This window comes from Camponotus vicinus, unplaced genomic scaffold (genome assembly GCF_025532165.1).
Source record: "Camponotus vicinus isolate PSW18456_S1 unplaced genomic scaffold, iyCamVici1.0 SCAF_6, whole genome shotgun sequence".
Lineage (NCBI taxonomy): Eukaryota > Metazoa > Arthropoda > Insecta > Hymenoptera > Formicidae > Camponotus > Camponotus vicinus.
The window spans coordinates 4,980,860-5,005,643 of NW_028141978.1; the positions used below are offsets into that span (position 1 = coordinate 4,980,860).

The following is a 24,784-nucleotide window of genomic DNA, read 5'->3' on the forward strand; positions in this document are numbered from 1 at the left end:
TAATTACTTTTGCTTTACGACTGGCGAGACACGCAGTAATGAGAAAGAAAAAAGGGAAATCCGGGAAAAGTCTGCGCAGCAGTAGATTATTCTCATCCGAAGGATCTTCATGATGCAAATTACTTAAGATTCTTGTATTTATTTTCTAAGAGCTTTAACAACCGGTAGTCTGCGACAACATTTTGCGACGAAACTTTTACACGTCTACGGAAAATTACACATTGCGTCTCGAGATATCCTGTGTTATTGTCATTTGCATCATATTTATCAAGTGCTTCGTGATGAGCCGTCCTGTAAAAATATCTACAAAATAAATACAAGTCAAAATGAAATTTAATTTGAAATTGCTTTTATACAATATTTCTTGTAATCTTTATTAATGAGAGAAGAGATTCTTGAAAAGATTGTATTAAACTGAAATTAATTCAAGTTACGTGAAATAACCTCGCCACAGTGCCTATCTATCCGATCGTCACGCTCGACGATCCACATTCGAGGATTTAACAATCCAGAGATCAACGATTCCAAAATTTCTCTTGAGTACAATATTTAAAAAAAAATCACTAATCTAAATTATTGATCTGAAAACACACGAAGGTATGTGAATCCACAAGAATTGCATATGGTCGAGTTTTAAAATCTCCTAAACTGATCTTTGGGGAATCCTCGCGTCGATCATCAAGCCTCTAGAACACCATCCATCGTAATGGCTCCCTCGAGCATGTTTCTTTTTGGCAGATCGCCTGCGCCGCATGGGAAGAGCTTCCCGCAATTATACCATCGGCTGGGCCATACATTGATGATGATCGCCACGATGATGGCAACGACGATGACGAAGACGATAACACGCCGATGATCGCGCGTGAGTTTCTCGCTGCGTCTCGAAGCACCGTAAAACGGTCTGTACACATACATATATGGTATCATACCACAACGCAGTGGATCTTTAGATTCCCAGGAATCTTCGTATGCTTTGAATCCTTTGGATCTTGAAATTGTCGCGGACGTCATTCAAAACGAGATGCTCGATTGCGGAGGAGAAATCAGAAGCTTCGCATAATGCGATAAATTAATTTATGCGCGTGAATGTCTCTCGTCTTTGTTGCTCTAAAAAAAAATACATATAAATTTATATAAATATGTAGACCTGCACCAGAACTATGTCGCGCGAAAGATACTCTAATGACGATGTAAAACAAATTTAAATCGTTATATGGATGTGACATGTGACACACGGTATTGTTGATTTATATAATATATAATAAGACGAATATATATATTGTCTTGTAACTGTTAAGTCATTGAAGATGACTCGCGGTGGAAAATGATGCGAAAGGAGCCGGGATAACTTTTTTTATCGTAATGCGCACCAAGATTTCCGTTCATCGCTTTAACGTGGCTATCTAACTGGATTATTTAAATATTTATACACGAAAGAAAAGTTCTCTTTTAATTAATTCGACCAAACTTTTGCTCGAGTGTATCGTTGAACGATCGGGTACAAACTATATTCTGTGTTCATCTTTTTTTTTTTTTTTAAGAGAATATCTTACTATTTCACGTTCTATCTCTTTGCTAGCTACTGCCTGGTCATTGTAAAATGATTCATCGTCTTTTATGCTTCAGAAAGCAAATAATTATGTTCAATTAATAGTTTTAATACGTCACTATGTGATTGAAATGTATCTATGTATCGAAAAATTTATAAATATAAGAAATTAGGATTTTTTTCTCCAAAAATTAAAATGATCGAATCGATATAATTTTTAATGTAGAATGATTACTTCATTGTTTTCACATTGCATTATTTAAGTACCAATTGTTGTATTTTAATTAACTTTGGGCAGCACAATGTGTAAACATCATGACAATGCATTGAAATAGATTAATTAGCTGCGAACACACGCGCAAATTTTTCATTAAAAATAAATATCGAACGCGATACCACCGACCCGATCGTTCCGCTCGGTATATAATGTCACTGTAATATTCGCTATAAGGTACTAACTCGTTGTTTAAATTAATGATTAATTTAGTATACATATATATGTAATCAATCTGTACATATTGTCTTCAATGTCGTTTCTAATCGATCGATGTAACCTACGTGTTATAACGAAAGAGGGAATGGATTATTAACGCGTAAGAGAGAGGGTGGCATAGTTGTCTCTGTGTATGCATGTCCGTGTGGATGAGAGGGAGAAAAAGGAATCGGGAGTGCATGGGTGACGATAATTATACGGGAAAGTTTTACCAAGATAGATCACGCGCCGATTGGCATATCGCTGTATACTTGAACTTATTAAATGCATGGAAATACGCGGATCAAAAATACTTTTGCACTGTACTTGTTCGTTTATGAGTAGAATTGTAGAAAACGTATCGCACAGATGTAAAATATAATATATTGATTTGACATATTAAATCCTTATGTAATCTACAAATCTCTCTCTAGTATTTTTGCATTTTTTGGACGTTATGAATTTTTATGGATCTATCGATTCTCTGCGGACTTTGTAAAAGCCGCGCCTAAAAAAATTTTTTAACATTTTTCAATAAATGACATGCAAAGTTCTCTTTTGAGAAGCGTAGTTGGACTCGTGTAGTTGACAAGGGTAAGAGAAATCGATAACGAAATAGTATTGTAACCATATTTGTCTCGCTCGCCTTCCGAATGCATTCTTGATTGTTGTAAACACATTCGCGTATCTATTTACTCTGCCACACGGAACACTCATTACATTACGTACACAACATACCGAAACTCAAATGCACGCGCACGATCAAAGCCTTGTTGCTAAGCCTTATCTTGTAACACGAGGTTTAAATAAACTGCTGAGAAAAAGACATTGTCTTGTGTTTCGTTTATTGAGCTTATAAATCCATTAAAATCCATTTAAATCTATACAAGATGTAACGAATCAGTGCAAAGATTAATATTGTAATCTTCAATCTTTATTCACGCAAAGGATTAGATCATCTTGAGTTGGCAAATGACTCGATTTCTTGCGTTGTTTGATGCACAGAGAGCATCGCTACATTTTATGTAAAATTGCGTGACACGGAATAAACGAGAGAATGCAAGACTTCTCTTCCGATGTCGATGTATATATATCGCCGTACATATTTACCTTTTATCCAGTGCCTGATGCGACATCGTGGACTATTCAATAAAACGTCTTTTCTGATCTGTGTCTTGTAGGTGTTCTTTATTCTTTGTAAAATCATACAGCAAAAGCGATCGGATCTACACAGTGTAGTGAAGCGAGATACAAGTGAAGTGAACGTTCGCCGGACGAATGACGGATTTTTAAAGGAGTTTGCTTCTTCTCATCGCCTTGATCAATTCTTAATCCGAGGGATGATTTTTTTATTACTGAAAAAATCGATGAATGCTATTTTTCTTCTTACGTTAGAATTGATAAAACATAAAAAATGTTCGGGATTTTAAGGATTTTGAATTGCACATAACGTTTAGATATTTTCTATTTTTTTTTTATCAAATCCACGAATTTTTGTTTCAATCTTCCAATCTAGGAATTCTTTTAGATTCTTATCCTCGAATAAAGAATTGATATGCCGTTGATCCGTCCGCAAACTCGAGATACATATATTCCTTTCATCTTATTTTTTCTTTGAAAATTCGATTGGCCCGAATAGCGCAATATCCTTTCGTGAAAATCGTTGGCTAAAAGCGCCATTTCTGCGCACGTGACTTAGAAACTTAATAACTAATTCAGACGAAAAATACAAGTAATGCAAATATACGTATGTACCTAGATTCTATAATAAAAACTAGAAGTTTCCTCGAGATTAATTATATCCAAAATATATGTTACCTAAGATCTTATCGTCGGCTGGTGACGGTGGTGTGGCAATTAAATATCCAGCGATGTCAATTCATGATCGTGTGATGAAACAAATGTCTTTTATACAAATAGCTCTGTGGTACATAAAATTTGATTTCCCCTACTATAGTATAGGTATATATATATATAATATACATATATATTTATATTATATATTTTTATAATAGAGCTAATAAATAATAATAATCCCTTTTTTTAATAGTCAGTTGTAATTTCTGTGAAACCCGCCTATCCGGCGCTTAAAATACGATATCGTTTACACGTTACGTTATACGCTCTTCGCATTCGAAATTTTTAAAAACCACGATCTCTCTCTCTCTTTCTCTCTCTCTTTTTCTCCTGCGTCTTTCTCCCTCTCATCCCCCTTATGTCACTTTACGTACTCTATATCCTTACATATTAATGATTTACCGTAATGTGTGTGACGTGCTTAAGTTACTGGTTGCACTTACTGGTATCACCTGCCGCCAGAGCGGGGAGTCGCGCTCTCCCCGGTGTGGCCGTAACTTTAAAAAGCTTAAAAACCCCCGTACTTAGGCTAACGAACGTTAACGTCGCGGCGCGTGGCGCCGTTTCATCGAGTCCGCTCTAAAAAGCGCGTCGCTCGGCCCGACACTTTAGTGCCGTTCCTGGACTACGCGCGTAAATGCAATCAGTAGCGTATCCTTGCGTCCTTAAATCGTCGGTTCCTCGGATCCTCAGGCTTCGGACAGCCGCGAAGGAAACCTCGAGGGACTTTTGTAAAGCTACGGGGGACCCCAGGAACCTCGAATTGTCGAGCCCTTAGATACGAATGTGAAACATGTGGCTCGAAATGATCGTGCGACACGAGGACAGAGGGAACGTCTGTCTTCGTGAGAAACTCTTTAAATGCGCGCGCGTGTGTCGTGTGTAAATATGTGTGTATGTTATGCGTGTACACAGGAAACTTGTCGATGCTGCACGTTCGCGATCATTTTCGCCAGTGTTCTCGCGAGATGGAACGGTAGAAGAGTAAAAATGGCGACAATAAAAATGACAACAAGGACTATCTTCGTTACCACGATGACTATATATATATATATATATAGGAGCCGCAATTAATTTACGTCGCGTCAGTTTGACACGTCAACGGGTTTTCTTAATAATTAACGCTTTCAAACGGAACAGTTTCTAAAGTTGGAATGCATAAGGATGATACTATGATGGAATTTTGATCTTAATAAGCGCCGCCGAAACCTGAACACCCATAGACCCATATAAATCCACAGTTTCCTCAAGTTATTTTACTTTTATATTTATTCAGAATTTTTCTCTAGCAACATTTTTAAGATCCAGGAGTTACAGACGATTGATTTTCAGGGATCTTCAGATATCCAGATCCAGCAAACGTTTCATGCAATATCTACTACTCGCTTCTACGAGGATTGCGCGGCTATAATTCTACTTCTTTTCGTAATTAATATTTATAATTAATAATTATTCATAAGGATAGCTAAGCTTAGCTGTATCTGTTCGCCATATCTTCGTTTGCTAATTAGAAATCATAATTGTACTTTCACGTAATTTTTTTCATTTTTTTTCTTTCGTAAGATCAATCGAACGTCATCGACGGTGAATCAAGATGTGAGAGAAGATTCGAATGTTCAGAATAGCGCATTGAAAACGCGAGATTCTTTAATAGCGACGTACAATGAGATTCTTTACAAACGCGGCTTGTCTCTGATTCGTCGGGAATGACGAACGATTGCCCACTCAATAATTTATATTTTTTGCAACATTATTAGTAACATCACCGGCGGCGTGTGCGTCTTTTTTCGTATAACGTTCACGAGCGTGAAAATTTAAATCTCGCGTGGCATTTAATTTCTCGTCTCCCGCGTATCGACTCGAACATTCCCTTTTCGATTTATGGCAGCCCTGAAACCTCAGCTCTTTTACACCGACTGCGTGGCTGTCGAACAAGCTGAACATTAAGACACATCTACACGGAGAAATAGAGTTTCGCTATTTTTTCTTTTTTTTTTTGGTTCATCTAACGAGCAAACAGTTTTAATTAGAGTTTATGTATATTTTATATAGGTAATAATTGTAATAATAATAATAGTAATAATAATAATTCGTAATATCAATTCATCCCAACAACAAGTTTAAGTTATCATCTGATAGTGTATTTTGTTTTCTTTTTCTCTCCTTTTTCCTTTATCTCTCTTACCATCCTTTTTGCGATTCATTCTTCTTTAATCGATACTTTCTTCCTCATTAATATATATCTCTGTTTATTATATATATCTTTATTTGTTTTATATATATGTATAGACTGATATCAACACGTATAACATCGACCTTTTTTTATTTTTGTTAAACCAAGATCTTGTGAAGAAGGTTGTGGCTACTTCGATTACGCGCGCCTGCTAATTACAAATTCTCTTTTTATACGTGACTAACGCGAACAAGTCACCGGATCGTGTTGCGAAACTCAACGACCGATCCAATCAGTCAATTGTCTTTCATTTAGGTTTCGGCGTTTTATCAGTTGAACGTGAACTATTCTGCGTTTCTTGACGCTTCGCCTTTAAGGAGGACACGAAATTTCGAGGTTTTTACCCTCCTTCGAGTTTCGACCGTGCCAAGTACTCGTTTTCTTTTTTTTCAACCCTTTCGCTGCGAAGGAAGCGTACGCTTGCAGCCGGGACTTTATTCGTGAAAGAATGTGAAATCGATTTTTCCATAGCGAAGACGGAAACTAATTGGAAATCTTCGTTTGTTCTTTAATATTCAATATCCTTTAATATTCAATTCTTCGGGAGATAAGCTTACACGAGAATATTCGTTAAGAGAATATTAATTGAGGAATAAAGTTTAGCTTCTTTGTGCTTTCGTGTCCGTCTGGGTCCAAAATATAAAGAATATTTAAAAATTTAATAATTCAAGAACCAATCTTCTCGCGTAAAGTGTCACGATTGTAATATATTTGAGAAATAATTTTGCCGTCAAAAATTAATGTCTCTGTCACGTTTATAAAACATTTTACTTATTTCTCAGCCAGGACTTTAACCGGAGAATATTTCGTGCAGCGAAAGGGTTCGATATTTGATTTTCGTTTCTAATGGTAAGTCTATATAGTTTCTTCTTGGCCGCGTTCTTCGAAGTTTTCTTTCGAGACGGATCCTCGCTATTGCTTACACGCATACAGCTAAGGTCTTAATGGTAAATTCGCTATTTTAGATTCGATAGACAAAGTATATGTGTGTGTGTATGTATGTATGTATGTATGTGTTTGTGTGTGTAATGCAATGAGCATGAATGTCGAGGGAACAGAAAGTTCATTGGAATATAGTTATTACGATGGAGCGGTAGAACTGTCGTGGCACCGAAAGTAGACATGGTCACGGAATGTCTTCCCGTTCCCGTAAAAAAATAGGCGAGTCAAACGAAATGAATAGGAACTCATTCTGTAGAGAATTATGAGTCGTCTTTATAACGTCAGAAGGATTAATTGAACGATATCTCTCTTCGACTTTTCTCCAATTCATTGCCATTCTCTTCTTAATTTGTCTAAATGCGGAATAAAATGATTTATTTCTTTAATTTTTTTTTACTCTATAGAATGCACTTTCCTATTAATTTCTTTGAAAATTTACTCAATCCTAGAAAACATACTTTTAATTACAACAACTTGCAAGACTTAAGGAAAGCCAGAGAAATTAAGCGTCTCTTTTTCTGCTCTCGCGCATTCGAGATATCTTATTTTTTTATCTTTTATTTTTATTTTTTTTTTGCTAAATACGTGTATAATATACACGACACATCTTGACATACCTACTTTTTCCAGGGACCATTTTTAAAACTGCTTTTAAGGTAGAGCTCTCTACCGCTTCCTCCTGCTTCTTTTTCTCTTTGCTTTTCCTTTGATAATAATAATCGTACAAAAACTCAACCGCAAGCCCGCGATACGCGCAACGTGCGTGGCAGTATTCTCGGTAAGTAGACAGTGTAAAAACGATATGATACATAGCGGTATGCCGTGAACCCTTTACGCGAAACGACGAAAAGGTTAAGGTCACGGTATCTCGAAGGGAACGATGTTAGCTAGACGGGATGAACTTTACCCCGAGATACGTCAGTGTTGATTCGATGTGATCGGAGACTACCGCGAATCAATACGGCGACGCTACATTTATTTAAGCCGACCGATTTCCGAGAATCCAAAGAAATGGAAGTTCGAAAGTCTGTGGGATCTACAAGCATCCGAGAATCCGCGATTCTCTCTGGAAAAGTCGAAGAATCGAAAATTTACGGATTAGATGATTTATGAAAAATCCGCGGCCATCTTGAGATCCGACAGAATCCGACGATTCAAACTCAGAGGATCCAAGGATCGAGGAGCATTCTGAAGGATCCTGAAATCGGTTCGAATTTCCGAGACGGAAAGATCCGATGGATGGATCTGTTGTTCCGAAAGCGCTTACTCATTCGCTCTGCTAATTAATCGAATTGGTAACTGCGCGTTCGATTTTATTACCGTCGTCAATCGAAAAGGACGATCAACATTATTGCACTTGGTTTTATTACTGTCGTCGCTTCGGAAGGAAAGGATTATCGTATTTTACGTTTACGATTAGTGTCGTATAAAATCGTAGGATTCCGCGAAGGAATCGCGAAGTCTTGTTCTCAATGTTACGTGGAACTTTCTGATGTATCATTAAGTTCTTATTATGGCTCTCTACAACGTATGAGGTCAAAATTAAATCGCATAATTACCGATCGATCGATTATTCGACTGGTTTAAATTTCGTTTAAATTGATTTATATAATAGAAGAAGAGTAAATATTTTATTTCTCGATTCAAATAGCAAGACAGAGTGGCGATCGATGGTCAAACCGCGATTTCATTTGCACCTCACGCGTCCACTCGTTCGCTCGCTAACAATCGCATGATGTACGAGATGCAATCCGTCGTTGCCCTTGTACTCGAAGTAGGTTCCTCGAAATCTGCACCTCTTTCCCTGCCAATTTATCTTCCCACGCCCCTCCGTCCCTCAATAAATTTATTTAGATTATTTGGTACGATTAACCATTTATTTGGTACGATTAACGCTTCTAACCCGTAAAATTGTCCCGCTACGTCCACGGACGATTACTCAATAAATAATAGGCTATCCTGGCTTTTTTTTGAGGCCGTGCGATCGCGAATGCTCGATCGTCCTTCCGTCATTCCCTCGATGAGAGCGCCTCTCGTTCTTCGAGCGATCGTCCAACGTCTTCTTCTCAACTTTCGTGTCTTCCTCTCTCGTTAACGATTTTTTTAGAGTTACGTATACGCAAACGAATCCGCGGATCCCTAGACCCCCTCGAATCTTCGCGTATCCTTCGATCCTCGCCGCTGTCCTCGGCTCGTTAGGTCCCTGGATCTTTGGTCTCGCGGATTCTCGGGTTTCTAGATCTTCAGATTCTTGCAACTCTTCCCCTTCCCCGCTTCTTCAAGTTGCGATCCAACGTCAGGACGATCGATCGTGCGCCTTCTCGCGTTGCGTCGTCGCTGGCGCCGCTTCTCGCGCGAGAACGATCGTAAACGGCCCCAAGGAAATTCCTAATAGACGCATCTGCATAGATGCGAGACGATGCGACGCGATCAGGTTGCTTACAATTGCCACTTAGCTATCAATATCATGATCAGGTGAGGTGCGAGAGTGGCCAGCGATGCTCCGCCCGTCACCTGGACATCGCTATCCTTGAGAAATACGCCATCGATCACGTGGATTATTCCGTTGGTGCACTCGACGTCTGGACGTATGATATGGATTCTCTTACGCTGCCACTCCAAAATGTAGCCTGAAAAGAAACAAAGAGCGAAAGAGAGATTGACGATGATCTCTAAACCTGGGTGCTAGGGGCTGGTTACAAAATGAGGAGATTGTGAGAACTGAAAGCGCACTGCGATGCAAAATGCAAAGCTCTCTCGACCCGACGATTGCCCGGAGGATCGCCAGATCTCGAATTAACAACATGAGGATGGACGGATACAAGTCTACAAATCCTAAGACAATGTTGTAAAATGCTAAAGGAATATATAAAAATCGATGAATTGTAAAATTGAAAATTCAACCAAAAATTTTCAAAAATCAACGCTCTAATAATATATTTGACAAACTAAATAATATATCTAGTAATGAAAGACACATAACAGTGTCGTAAAATTATAATTAAAATTCTGTTGGCGTATTATCATCGCTAAATTCAACAATGCGAGAGTCACGAATCTAAATTTTCCTGTTATTTTTAATTTCAATTTTCTCACATTTATGGAGCTTAAAAAACTTTACAAGTTTAATTTATACAAGCATTGATTGCTGTTAAATCTCAAATATGCAGTAAATAAACAGTTTCTCACTTAAAGATTTAAAAGGAGAGCTTTCGACAAAACTATGAAATAGTTTCCAAAAAGAATGATCTTACTCTTTAAAGTATCAAACTAGATGTTAGATTGAAAATTGAGATCGAAAGTAGGAGAAAATGTTCGATTCGAGGTAACACGTTTGTGATTCCAACGTCACTTTCTTTCAAATTACTCAAGCATCTTTTCCTTTCGGTTAACAAAGTCGTCTACTTAAACTTTTCCTCGCCCATGTGATCCTCGTTGAATCGCCACGTAGGATCGTAAAACGGAGCAGAGTTAAAGGGCTTCGGGGAAACGCTTCGGAAATTCGTTCATAGACGAGAATGACCGGCTGAGCACGTAGCAATTAGCGCCGCGAATAATCAAGGAATTTGCATTTAAATGGTCGAAAGGTGCATAATAAATTGCGCGACGGTTCCGGCCCATAATAACGCGCGTTCGTTTCCGGTTCCCACCGGTCCAACGCCAAGATCACCTATCCTTCGCGAGTCGACATATTTGTCACGGAAAGTCTCGCACCGACGTCTCGTTCTCAACAACGTGGAAAATTCTGCGCGGACGTAGATATTCGTCATGCTCCGCATCGTAACGCGATGAAAAGGACTCTGTTTATGAGAGTCCGCGGGAGAATTTCCTGAACCTCGTACGGAAGTGGACGTTGCACTTCGCAGCGGTCTGACCGGAAATGAAATCCTTTCCGTAGTCTACACGCGTCGCTCTTTACGTGAAAAGTAGCCGACTCGCAAAGTAGCGCGGACTCGATACAAGTTAGTTGCTGCCTCAACAATTTCCAAATCAAATCAAACGAAATATTGCGTTAAAATTACACTTTTGTTTGTTAAAACTGTGCATAAACTGTTTCGTTTATTCGATAAACTCATTATTAGCGAGGATTATTTATAATTCGGTGTCGACTGATGCAACAAATTAATTATACCGCTTATTTCGATGTTAATACGATGACAGCGGGCTTTTCACAGCTTTAACATATAAAGGGCGTTTAAAATCTTTGATCGAAAACCGATCAAATCGTTTCTTTTGAAATAATTCGCTCTTGTCTCAAATTACAAAAAGTGTAAGCGTTATTGGAAGATCTCTCTTTTCCTCGTTTAAGACGTCGCATTTGCGCGATTTTCGCGAGCGGAAAGGGCGAAATTCTTATCTCACACGTCGCGCGAACACGTTTGCGGTTGTCTTTTTCTCGCGCGCAATACATGGAAATCGCGAAAGCGACGAGAGGGGTGACTCTCCTCATTCTCCCCGCGACAAAGGTAATGATATCCTATTGCCGTTGTTGTAGCAATTAATTTACGCGCAACAATGAGCGTACTCCTCGTCGTAATTAATTCCACCGTTCACAATGAGTATTGTTGCCCTCGCCGCAATTAATACGCTTTTGTTTCTCGCGTAGCGCGCGTTTCGTCCCACCTCGCTCTCTTTCATGCTGTCTTTTCTCTCTCTCTCCCCCCTTTTCTCTCTCTCTCTCTCTCTCTCTCTCGATTCGGTGACTTTTGACCTCGCATTAAAGCCTCCGCGAGTGTCAGCTGCGACTATAACGAAAATTGTCGGCCACAAGCGTGAACGCGTTCTATTGAATCGAGAATCCGCGTTTTAATTGGTCGTGAAAATCGGGGTGAAAACCTCTCGCTTTCGCGGATCGTTGATTGTATTGCGCGCACACACTTATATTATTTAATAGCGAGTCCGATCATCAAGTAGATGCTCTGAAACATCGAAAATAACAAAGGCGACTCTCGAATGAGAGGCTCGCGATGCATAGTTTAAGAACGTCTGCACAAAGTGACTACGATGCAATATAATTAAAATAATAAATCGAAATAAATTAAACCAAGCATCGACGGCTCATGGCCTGTCGCTAATCTCAGTGCGAACGAGGTCTATGCAGTCTCGCGCCGTGCGAAGTTCGAATTTTGTCGACAAAGGACGCCTCTTCGCCTCTCCCACGTCAGATCCCGTTCGTAGATCCTTTTCGTATACGTAAGCATAGCATAAAACTGAAAATCGTATGTCAGCGTAAGCATAAACTTGGCGATACGATCACTGGTAAGCTGAATCAGAACGTCGCAGCATCCAAGGATCTAACGATTCCAGGATCTAGTGAGTTTAGCAGTTTGGAATTCAAGGATCTAGGGCTCCTTCTGTTTAAGAGAGAATTCTTTTTAAGACACTATATAGCATAATCCTTGAAAATTTTTAATGAAACAAAATTATCTAAATGATCAAATTTAGAATAAAAAATATAAGAATTTAAAATTATAAGGATTCAAAAGATGGCCAGAAATTTCGCGGTACGCGTGCTTAAATATTCACGCATTTCACTCTCTTAAATGAAATCAAAGAAATCATCATTTCTATAAAGTAGTTGCAGTCATAAATATAATATTGGAAACGGTGAATTCTCATTGACAAAGATCAGTTAATGATAGCAGATGATTTTCCAGTGAAATTTTACTGTCATAATCAGTGAAACGTAAGAGAAAAGACTAAAATGTGAGTGTTTTCAGTGAAAATCAAGTGAAATGATCTCTCATCTTGGGAGAAATTTTCTTGTTACTTGAATCGATGACATATGCACTGATTCAGTTTAAGAGAGCAAAACTTAAATATCTGACAAGATTGAAAGCGAACTTCGCCGGAGTGAGTTACGCACGTAGTTTCGTCCTCTCGCGCACATACATACGCGTGACAAAACGCACAACATGTACGCGCGAGCGTGTAACGCGGTGCGTAATAGAGGGGTGCACTCCTCCACACTCAGTAAGTGCTTGCTCGTACAAAGTGAAAGCGCTCGTGTGTCGTCGACGACGTTTAAACACACTTAACTCAACTCACCGGATGTTTCTGGACGGATTGCGTTTTCGTCGTACTTCTCATCTACATGTAATCAGACAGCAACCAGGTTTGAGAGTGTCGGTGACAGGCGGTAATGTGACGCGACGACGGTTTCGCGACGACGAGAACAATCACGTGGCAGACGCGACAGTCGATCTCGATAGAGCGTTAACGTTTAAGCGGGTGTTTCGTCGCTCGGGGAACGCGAGCGTCGACGGGGAAACTTTCCCTAATGTATGTGTACTTGGCGAATTTACACACTAGTCTAGTTTACGCTCGAACGAAAGATCTCGCGCGCGTCAGACGAACGAAAATTTACGCGTCAGACGACCGACACCTTGAGGTGACGTATAAGATATGTATATATGCTGTGCACAAGTAAAAGGGTACGGTTACGGTGTACGTTACGAAATGAAACTACTCACTTTCGCCACTTTCCTTAACGCGAATCTTTAGATTGTCCCTGCTAGTCGTGAGCTTGATGGTGTCGTTGCTCATCTCTCTCAACTTCGCCATCGTATATGCCTGGTCCGCTATTACGAGATGCCGCTCCAAGATCTGCTTCGTCTATAAATGAGTCATACATTTTTATGATTAAATACAGTAGTGTAATTTTTTCCTTTTAATATAAGTGACTCTTTTTGCCCTCGCGTATTCGTGGTTTTTAAGAATTTATGAATTGAAGGACTTGAAAAATGCAAAAATATGGATATCAAGAATAACGAAAGCCTCGATGGGAACAAATTTGAATATGAGATCTACATGCGACGTGCACTTAGGAAGATTACTCACATGATAACTAAATTCGGGCATGAAGAGTTTCTTGACAGCTGACGGATATTGGGTCGCTGCATTAAACCAGGCTTTGTCAACCGGAGCAAAATACGTGAATCGCTTCGTCGTATCGTTCAGCTGATCGTTGAAGTTGCGTCGTTGGCCCAGAAAGTATGTCGAGCTGAAAAATACAAAGGAAAAAACGATTTCGACGGTTAATTTCGCGCTGATACCTCGAGGAAAATCGTGAAACGATTTTAGAAACGGTAAATAACATCGTAATGCCTCTCATCCGCGTTGCTTAAATCGGTTTAATTGAATCGTGCGGATTATAAGCACCGGGGAAATTTTTTCGAGGCAGGGGATTGCGAGTAGACCGCGGTAACATCGTGATGTTTACTCTATCCGCTTCCGAGGGCTCACCTTCGCGCGCTGCCTCTTACGGGATTAATCCGCCCTCTACTACCCGGTGCTTGATCTCTCTCGCGTTTTCTCTGTCACTCTCTCTCTCTTTCTCTCTTGCCTCGCTCTTTGTAAAGCCGCCGACCTCGCTCTCGTCTACCTGCGGAGAATGCATCGTCTCTTCCGCGGATATCAATTATAATTTTAAATTAGAAGATAATCCACACAACGCTTTCTTCGCGCGGAAATCTGCCGACAGTATGACGGGGCACGATTGTTGGTCGGCTATTTGGATCAACGTGCATAAACAATCTCCTCACGGAGAGAGAATCTCGGTTCTTCATTGTTGCATCTCGGACTTTGTAAACCGGAGAGTGCTCGGGTCATCAGCACTCCTTAAATCTGTCGTTAAACAAGATCCGCGCGAATCTTGAGAGATCTGTCGTCTGCGAATATTTAAATCGTAAAAATTGTATGACTCTCTAACATTTTGGAATCCTCATATCTTTTTTAGATTCCTAATGTAAATTTCAGCATCGATTCCTTGCCAACGCTTCAACTCCTTGAACTAATCGTTTCCTGGCGCCACCGGGAGATCCCTGAATATTCGGCTTCCTGTTGGATCTCGAATTCTCTCGATCATCTAGTAGAGTCGATCCTCTGAATTCTAGGACGACAGGATGCTGGAGTTAAACGGGATAGATCTGGATGCAGTGGAGAGTGCGACGAACCCGATATGTTCCAGGTCGGTAATCTCGCCGAGTGAGTTTATTTGCTTTTTGCGTGGCGCTTCGAGTGCCGACCGTTAAATTGGACAAGGAGGCAATATCGGAGCACGGCAGGCAGGAACGGAAGGCCAGGTTACGAATTTAATAGGTCCAACCCTGCGCAACTATGCAATTCCGGGCGTAAGACTCTTCACGATTATAGTTTTTACGTCGACGATACTGTCGAGCCGATGGGTTCGCGGTAATTGGAATGAGGATTTGTTGCGTTATTTTAATTAAATTCGAACGAGAAGAGGGCGAAGAGGGCGGGGTGGATGAATCGTGCACAGGAAAGAAAGGTTTGCCGGGGTCACGCGTGACGATAAGATTTTCTTTCAGGAATGGATAAGACGTGGTAGCAATGGTGGTGAAGATCATATCTATAAGCGAGAGCTCGTACAAGTAGATACTTAAGAATGAACATTGTCCTAATTATCGATGATAGAGACACTCGCGAAAGATAGAAATACTATTCTCGTAAGAAGATGAATCGTCCAATCATATCATTTCGTTGTGAGAGTAAAAATCAGATAAATCTACATATTTTATTCTCCTACGAGAGAAGAGAGTACAAAACAAAGGGGAAATTTTAGAAACCAAAGTGTAACGATTTATATCATTTTTATTCATGTTACTAGAATGTAAAATAAAATTAAAGACTTTAATGAGAAAGAGAGAGAGAGAGAGAGAGAGTGTCATTTATAAATAAAATTAAAATTTAATTTCAGATATCAAAATGCATACGATAGATATTTCTTCAGCCTTCTTCTTTCATTTAATGCAACTAACGCTTCGATGTTCGAGAGCTTTCATAAGACGAGAGTCGATGATCCGAGTCGCTTAGCATAAAGATGAATAAAGATGAAGAAGAGGAGGAGAGAGACTTACTTGAGCGTCGGGTCGGTCTTGAGTTTGTCGAGTACGGTGGTGTAGGGAACCCCGAGTAACCTGTCGATTATGTGAATAATCCCGTTGGTGGCTGCGATGTTGGCGGTAATAATGGTAGCGTTCACACCGCCGCCTTCCACGGTGACGGTCTGGTTTCCCCTCGGGCCTTCCACGACGTTGAAGTAGAGCTTCTTCCTGTCGGCAGCGGTCTGTACCTGCAAGAATTCGTGCGGAAGCTCTGTAACGGAATGCTCGCAACGTGGCGACGCGTGACTCGCGTCAACTGCCGGGGTCACGTGCACTGCTTTGAAAGGATTACATTATACGTTGAAGCTGCCACGCGATGCAGCCATAAGACAAGGGAGAGGATGCGAAGAAACGAGCTTTTGAATAAGAAGAACGCACAGAGAAGATGCTAAGAGCTTCAATAAACAAGATCGATTCTTCGAAGGTATTCGAAAGCATAATCTTCGAATTCATTGACTGGTTATCTATTAAAATGTGCCAATATAGTCTGTTCGAGATATTAATTTATAATTTCGATAACGTATATAATTTGCAGGAAAATGTTATACTTGGTATAATTTTCTCGAAATTTGGAAACTATGCAAAGAATCAAGCGAGCGAGAGAAACCTCGAAACCTTTCACCTTCGGAGAATTGACATTTCGTGCACAAATACAGGAGGGATCGCGCATACATATTTGAAGTCGGAAAGAAGGCGGAGAATTAAAAGTTCTTTGCGTTTCCGTGCTCGAAAATTTTCCGCACATATATATATATATATATATATATATATATATATATATATACATGCACAAGAGTGGAACGAAGAAGCAAAGTTTCGTGAGGCAGTTAGATATAAGTTTTCCACAGAGTTACGATTGTGCATGTTCGCTATTGAACATACGCCAATAAATATATCAATTTCACGACCTAAAGTCTGCGAAAAAATTCGACTAGTCATACTTCAATCTGTTGTTAAGATACAAATTGCGTTTCTGATATTCTAATCGTTACCTCAATAAAATAATTCGGCATAGTTATTACAGAGGATCAAAATCGAGTCATCGTAAAATTGCACAAAACTCAAGATAATATTTGTAAAAATATTGTATTGGTATTGAAAAATTTAAATTTTATCTTACAATAGTTTTGAGTGAATTTTGGCAGCAAAAAGTTTTTCTTTTCTATTGTTTTGTCTCGATTTTATTAACATTTTTTACCTAATATTAAAATTGCTTAAAATAATATTCAACATCATCTTTTTAATATAATTTAAGACAATTATTATTATTTGTATCAATTGTATCACTTGTTTGCTTCACAAAATATAATATATATTCTTTGTCTTTATGAAAGAGCAGAATGCAAACTCACACGATCAGAAAACAGCATACAGGTGTTGTATGCGAAGTTTTGTGAAGCTAAATGTTTATATAAAATTTATTATTTTGTTCATTATATTAAATTTGTTCTTTTTAAATTTGCTTTTTAATTCTGCTAACATTTTTATTTATTAAATAAAATTTTTAAAGTTCGTATAATATAATGTATGTAAATTTTTCTCATTTAATTTACAAATATACACTTTAGTTTTTTTTAAATAATATTGATAATCTTAGTTTTAGTATTATCTTGATAACTAATTAAAAATCTTGTCTTAATCTTATTTTAAATTTCGATACAAGACAATATCAAGACTAGACTTGAGAATCCTAAATCATCGCTCTACATTATCATCTTTAAGAAAAAAGAAAAATGAAAGCTTCCGTCCCTAACAATAGCGTGTCAATTACTTCGCGATTATGAGGACATCAAAGGGAAGTCATCAGTGGCGATAATTTTCGGAAGAAAATCGCGTAATCGCGGATCCGGGACGCGCTTTCGAGTGCGCGATCCGCTTTCTTATCGACGGACGCGAAATTTGATCTCGAGAGACAGCCATGTCAGGGCGCGATAGCGGAGTGAAACGAATCCCTTCGATCCGCCGGATTATCCAGACGATGCGGCGTACGTAGTCGTTCCCGGCAGTGCGAGCTTTTAACTTGCAAATATCGTCCGGATTGCAAATCGGCGCTCTCCATCCGTCACCCCGTCCCGTCTCTCTTTCTCTCCTCATTCGCTCCGTCGTCGATGTCGGGACGGAAAACTCGGCATAGAGAGCGCCAAGAGGCAACGATCCCTTTTCCGGCTGATCCAGCTCTCATGAATTTCCCGGTGTGCACTCAGAGCCACTTCCGGTTACTTTCTTGACGTTTATCCCGGGATTCTCCCAGCCGAGAGGCTGGGAAAATGTGTACGCGATGTCTCAAAAAAGATATCAGGAGTATATTTTCGGAGCTATTTGGCGTCGATTTTGCTTTAAAATGAAATGTAAAGCCGAGATTCGGAGTAGCTTCTCAGAGAGTAAAAAATTTAGAAAAGTCTTCAGTTTTGTAATGAGTTCTTATTTATTATTATTCCTGCATCTTTAGATTAATGGATTGAAAATTTTAAAATTTTTACAAAGATAAATCTCAATAGAGGTATCATCAAAATAAATATTTAATATTATTCCGACTAGAAATTCTATTAATCTATTTTGATTCTGTTGAATACATATATAATGGAATCTGTTTTTCTCGTTGTTTTAACAAAAATAAATGCCACGAATAAATAAAATATTTTATTTTTACTGATTTATAGTTTTAAACTGCTTACAGTGGAACGTGGCTTAAAGTGGAACGCTTTTAATTTAATAAGGTAGGGATTTTCAAACATTTTACGATTACTTTTTTGATAAGCACTCATTACTTCTGATATGTCTATGCAATTAATTTCCTATCCATAGCCGACTTTTCAAAACTCGCAGTTATCAATTAGCCGCGCGTAAAGTCACATCGCCGTCAGGACTTTTATTTGCACAGGGAACGATGTTGAATAAATTAATTACGAATACGAGTCGTAACAGAATAAATCACGCTACTGAAACAGAAAAGAAAAGCAAACGCGCGAGACGAGAAAGAGATTGAAATTGATTTATCTATCTTTTTGGATTCACTCAGAAATTCGCATAAAATTTGTACGTGTATTTCATTAATAACCAGAAGAGTTGGAAAGTCATTGAGTTAAATTAAATTTATCAAAGAGACTGCGATTTAATTAATAAAATATTTCGCGATCGTACAAGTTAAATATGAAATTAAATCAAGAATTTTCAGAGTTGGACGTTCATAAATCTGAAGATTAAAGGATAAAAGACAGAAAAATGTAAAAAAAAGTGTAGATCCAGAGAAGTCAGTCTTTAGCGATTCTTTAATCAATACTCGAATTACATCCCGGATTGAATTTGAATCTTAAATCAATATTCCAAACGAAATTACGCAAGGCGAGAGATATTCTCAGAACTCGACACTTTAAGTAACGCATGCCTAAAATACAAAGAGGAGAGCAGTTTCGCGGGATGATCGCGACTAAAATTGAATTTTACGTCGCGATGCCTTCTTTTCCGGGAGCGCTTTATCATTTCATCAGCGTACGCGAGAGAGTCGCTCTTCCGAGACGCGCACGCGTGGGAGGCGCGGGGTCATAAAGCATGAAAGCGGTGTAAAACATATCTCGACGATAAATTAGTGCACGCGAGCGCACTGGTGCGTGCGGTGCTTAATGCAAATCAGACTGGATAAAAAAAAGGAACAGGTACACAAAAAGAAACGTGCATATGTCTGGCGCGCGAAACGCATCGTGCCGTGTGCGTGAGTTGATGCACGGCATGTTTTTTTTCACGAGGGGTTGTTTGCTTATCATATCCTCGGACAGGGGTTATTAATTATTTTTTCTTTCGACCCCGACGCGCGCGCAGCTTAATGCAAATTGGTCTTGTTGCGAGTGAAGAAAAAAATTATATATTCTTTATTTCTAGCGCGGCAAAAGCGGCTGCCATGAGAGATTAATAAGGTAGCTTAGGAACGCGTTTCGCGACGTGCGGTAGACCTCGATGCTCTTGCAACTTGCTAACATTGTGCGAAATCTGGCATCTTCAAAAAAGGCAGACAACTATTGTGACAAGTTTTTATTACGACCATATAAAATGGACGAAATACAATGAAGAATACGTGAAGAATTCTACGAAAATTGTATGATAATTTTCGCGTAAAATGTAGAATTAAAATTTTGTTTATTTATATAATATTTCTATTTCATTGCAGAAACATTATTAAAAAATATACATATATTTATTTTATAAGTTTATTTTTACTCTCTCTCTCTCTCTTTCATGATTATCAAGTAAATGTACTTTTAAATATATTTATTTTATAATCTCAAATACTCTTTTATAGACATAAAGTAAAGATCAAAGCCTCTATTTAATCTCTATTTACTTGGAACATCAAAAACATCAAAATGTTAATCAGTTAATCCGAAATTATTATCTTTATATTAGCATGAGAGATTTTCTAAATCAGTCTGTATTTTATCATTGTTATTTGGACTCAAATCGTTTAGCTCGAACAACTGGCGGAAAGCGGATTCGTCGGCAGAATTGGCATAATACAACACACAGACGAAGGGTCTGAAACATCCTAATCAACGATCGGTCACGCGGCGGCAGCCATGCGAAAATGTCACGCCGCGCAGAAACTACGTTGTTTCCGATTAAGGGCGATTTACCCTTTGTTTACTGTGATTAATATATACACCGCTACATACTGCATGAAGCGCAAGCAGAGTCAATATTGGTTCGCGCACGTTCGTGCAGCGTGCGCGCAGTAAATAACGGCCGATATTGCCGATCGAATCGCCGTAACTACCAGCAATTAGCGAATTGGTATTAGCGCACCTGTTCGTAGCGCTTTTATGATAATCCATTCGTAAATTAATTGATAACGTCGCCTCGACCTATCGCGATCTGCTCGTGCCATGCTGGCGTCGCGATGATGTTAAATCGAATCGTCTCGTCGCTTCTCATTTTTCTCCGACGAATTTGATAACGGATTTGGCGAAAAAAGTACACACGTCTACAACTTGTCGATTGTCCTGATGTGGCAGTTCGTATCGCGGTGAATCGTATGTATGATTGGAGAGGTCGCACCGACTTTACAACCACTATCGTTCTCTCCTTGCTTTTATACGTCCGGCCGAATGTTTATTTATACTGTGATCGAATGTTAATTTATTAAAGAGCGGACGGAGTAATTAAAGCCAACATCCCATATCGACGCTGAATGATTGAAGCGGCTCGATGGATATTGAAGTGTAATTAGCTGTATCGGAGATTTCGCGTAATTGCGTTCATCGTGGCTCAATGTAGGTCGACGTTACGACGAGATACCGACGAGTTGTAGCTGTTGCGCTAGATAACACGGTAGATTTACATAGTCTCATCGTTATGTGGTTGTAATCATTAATTTTACGGAATGCGCGAATCGATGATATTTCTCTCTCTCTTTTTTTCTCTTTAACTTTTTTTTCTCTTCACCATCATCGAGCTTGCAAATTAACGCGTTGCTTTCCCGCGAATCTGCTTGAAATTAATGTTATCGCACTGAAAACACTTTTTTTGCACAATCATTCAATGAGGATTCAATACCCGTAAATTCGCTACGATCGATTCAATGATTGCGAACTTGTGCGTATTTCTGGAAAAAAAATTCGTGATTCCGTCTTTGATTTTAACACAAATTAATAATAAATTTAATTTTAACAAATTTAACTGTTTTATTTTATTCATTTTTTTATTAGAAAAAATCCATCGCAAAATTACGAAGAATGTTTGTCCTTATTTTGCAAATATTTCTTCGCGAGATACGTATTGCGAACCTTGTCCCGTTGATTCATGCGATTCGCGAATGCGACTCGTTAATATTCATTGTTATCTTAAGCAGGGGAATCGAGAAACGAATTAAATTGCCGAGACCGAGCGATCGATCGAGAAACATTTCCTTCCTGAAAAAGGATATCTTCTTGGCCGTCATAAAGTTCGTGCAGTTTGAAATCAAATTCTCACGACCACCTGGATGCAAGTTCCGGAAACTTAACCGCGAAAAGCGCGGCGTTTTGCGCACGCGAGAGTTTCGAAATAATACATATTATATTGGAAGTGCAACTGGCTATGGATATCGCAGACAATCGCAAAGACATGTAGGATGTATCCCGTGTTGGTGAGAAAGCGAACATCGCAGGATGCGCGGAACGCGTTGTTGCTTTACATTTCTTTCACTTTGCGAGTTTTCACGTAGGATATTAGGCAGTTTCCACATTCCGCAAAATAAAGAGATTTTATTACTCGATGATTCTATTTTTTAGTCTTGGCTCATTCTTTTTTGTGAGAAGAAATATAATAAAAATGAAATTATTATATTTTTAAGTAATTTTTATACGAAACGTTTTATATAATATTAATTATAATATTTTTGTAAAATATACCGAAAACTTCGTAAAATTTAATTATTATATTTATTATTATATTTATATTTAATTACTTTTCATATAATAATTTCTTTAATTAAATCTGAGATAATCTTTTTCAGAAAAATTTCGATTTTCAAAGAAAAAATTAAAAGCTGCTTCTAATTCAATCAGAGCTGCCTCTCCTCTTTTATAGTATTGCTATATATATCATATCTTTTATAGTATTAATATAGTATGAGTATAGTATTAGCGGCGCGGATCAATATATCCGATTAATATATCCGGATTAATATACCCGGTATTACGTTCGTTTGTTTGAAAATTGCAATCGAAATAACGCGTCAGAATTTCCATGCCACGTCGGCGTATTTTTCGACCGAGCATTTGCGTGACGCGATTCGTCCCGAAATCTCTCCCTACTTTTGTTTCATCCCTTGTTTTTTCGCGATCCCACGAGGTGCAATCGGCCGGGTATGATTTTTCACCGCGGATTTGCGAGACGTGTCGTATCGGCGGCACCCTATAAATTCGACGAGTGCGTATAGATAACACACGGGCAAATCTGTGCAAACATTGTTGCAAAGCCAATAAACTCAAATTCATTTCAAGAGCATTTCAGGAAGAAATTTATCGATTTTACACAATTATTGCGACGCCTTTCTTTTTCTCGCGCGCTTCAAAAATTATTGCGTATCGCGGAAAGCGCGTGCCACGTGCGTGGGTGCCTCCTCTTCGCTTGCGTATCGCGTATTTGACGGATATTTCGCCATTATTAATAGCGATCATCGTAATATGGCATTAATAACGGCAAGATTAATATAATAAATCGCGCGCGTCGGTGAAAAGTGATGCGCGTGAGCGATTACGCCGTCACTCTGTTGATTTTCTCGGCGCTTCGCGATTATGATATTTGCCGGTTTCTTGTCGTAATTGAGTTCTCGCGTGCGTTAACGAGACGCTCTCGGGGCCGCGTGGAAAATGACGAGTATGATTGATAGAGAGGATAACGGCATTGTACACTGCGATCTCATCTGTAAAGTGTCGGTGTAAGGGGAACGACGACAACCGGTCGAAAAATTCACCGACTTGCGAGAAAATTAATTAACGATGCGCTTGGTCGCGCGCGCCGGGAATACACACAAATATATACATATATTAAAATCGAGAATAAAGAGAGTTTATGACGTTTGCAATTTCATCCTCCGAACAAGGACTGTAAAAATAAACGAAGGGGAGGAGGACAAAGGAAAGAACCGCGGCGGAAAATTGCCGGAAGTTTTTTGTTATTCCGACGAAAAGTTCCACCATGCTGATTGGATGATAATGAGTCTCGAAAAGTGCGAAAACGAACCGGCGATGCCGATCGACTTTGAGCAAAGTTTAAGAGCAGAACAGCCTCGGCGCGTTGTTATGACGTTCAGGCGCGTCTCCTATTCCATCCCGCGAAACTTTTTATCTTCCAATCCACTTAATCCGAGGAAGCCGAGTTTTCTTATCGCCCGCGCCCAGGTGAGATCACTTTCGTTCGTCCTCGTCACCCTCTCGGTCGCGAAGAAAACTCCGCAGCTCCTCGCAAAAATACGCAATTATCGTTACATCGTGTTGCCGACGAAACGGCAGAAATCCATTCCGCCAGGCTGTCGAACCTTTCCGCAATTTTATTCGAGTCGTGCGATTCTCGATCTACGGGGTGACAGAAAAATCAGCCACGTTGGATATCAATTGCAATATCCGCGTATACTTATAATTCGTTCTCTCCGAAATACTCCGAAGAATAGAAAATTTCGAGGATGTACGACCTTGCAAGATAAAATGATTCGTACTCTCAAACATCAAATTCCGTCTGTAAAATTTTAATACGTGACTTTTCGATCACCTCGTATATCGTGTATCGCGGCAAGAATAGAAATCTCTTTGGTCGTTCGATTACTAAAGCTATTGGCGGGACGAGATTTATTGACGCTATCGATTGCCGAATGCCTGGTGCGGCGTGTTAGTGTTGGAAATGTTAACTCGCATTCGTTTTGCGCTCGTAATGCGCTCAACATCGGAAAACGCATGAAAGCAGACAGTGCAAATGGATGTGGACAGAGGAGAGAATTTGCAAAACAATTTGCGCAAAATTGAGAAAGTAGGGTGAATCTATAATTACCCCAAGGGTTGACTTCCCACTCAATGGTGGCTTTGAAAATAAACAAAGAGAAAAACATTGAATTAATCAATGTAATAACATGTATTCACGTGAATGATTGCTGATACAGCGTTTTCAGCAAAAATGCACGGAGAAAAATTCTCTTCAATGTAAGAGAAGCACAATATCAATTATTTCTCGTTAAGATCTTCAAACGAAATTGCAAAATATTAAATGAATCTTACAAATTATCATTATGTCATTATATAATTTATCGTATACTTAGAGCCTGTATATAAACAATTACATAGGCGAAATTAATATTTCAC

The 24,784-nt window shown here is 39.0% G+C and overlaps 2 protein-coding genes across 13 annotated transcripts in view; one reads left to right on the forward strand and one right to left on the reverse strand.

Annotated features, from left to right (window-relative positions):
* Positions 1-2,847, forward strand: part of Tmod (tropomodulin) — a 45,315-nt gene extending 42,468 nt beyond the window's left edge. For all 9 annotated transcript variants that reach the window (XR_014439468.1, XR_014439469.1, XM_083102777.1 and 6 more), the window contains one exon: positions 739-2,847. Coding sequence is in view for 1 of the 9 variants with exons in the window: in XM_083102779.1 (XP_082958905.1) it covers positions 739-800 (62 nt within the window). In the remaining 8 variants the exon portion in view is untranslated. The remainder of the gene's footprint in view (positions 1-738) is intronic.
* Positions 2,848-3,190: 343 nt separating this feature from the next.
* Fas1 (fasciclin 1 Fas1 domain-containing) overlaps positions 3,191-24,784 on the reverse strand; it is a 279,676-nt gene continuing 258,082 nt past the window's right edge. For 2 of the 4 annotated variants that reach the window (XM_083102769.1, XM_083102766.1), the window contains 6 exons: positions 24,477-24,506; positions 15,933-16,147; positions 13,894-14,056; positions 13,527-13,668; positions 13,102-13,143; positions 3,191-9,683 (listed from right to left, as the gene is read on the reverse strand). In XM_083102769.1, the coding sequence (XP_082958895.1) occupies positions 9,493-9,683; positions 13,102-13,143; positions 13,527-13,668; positions 13,894-14,056; positions 15,933-16,147; positions 24,477-24,506 (783 nt within the window). In that variant the 3' untranslated portion in view covers positions 3,191-9,492. The remainder of the gene's footprint in view (positions 9,684-13,101; positions 13,144-13,526; positions 13,669-13,893; positions 14,057-15,932; positions 16,148-24,476; positions 24,507-24,784) is intronic. The other 2 variants (XM_083102767.1, XM_083102768.1) reach the window with 2 other exon arrangements.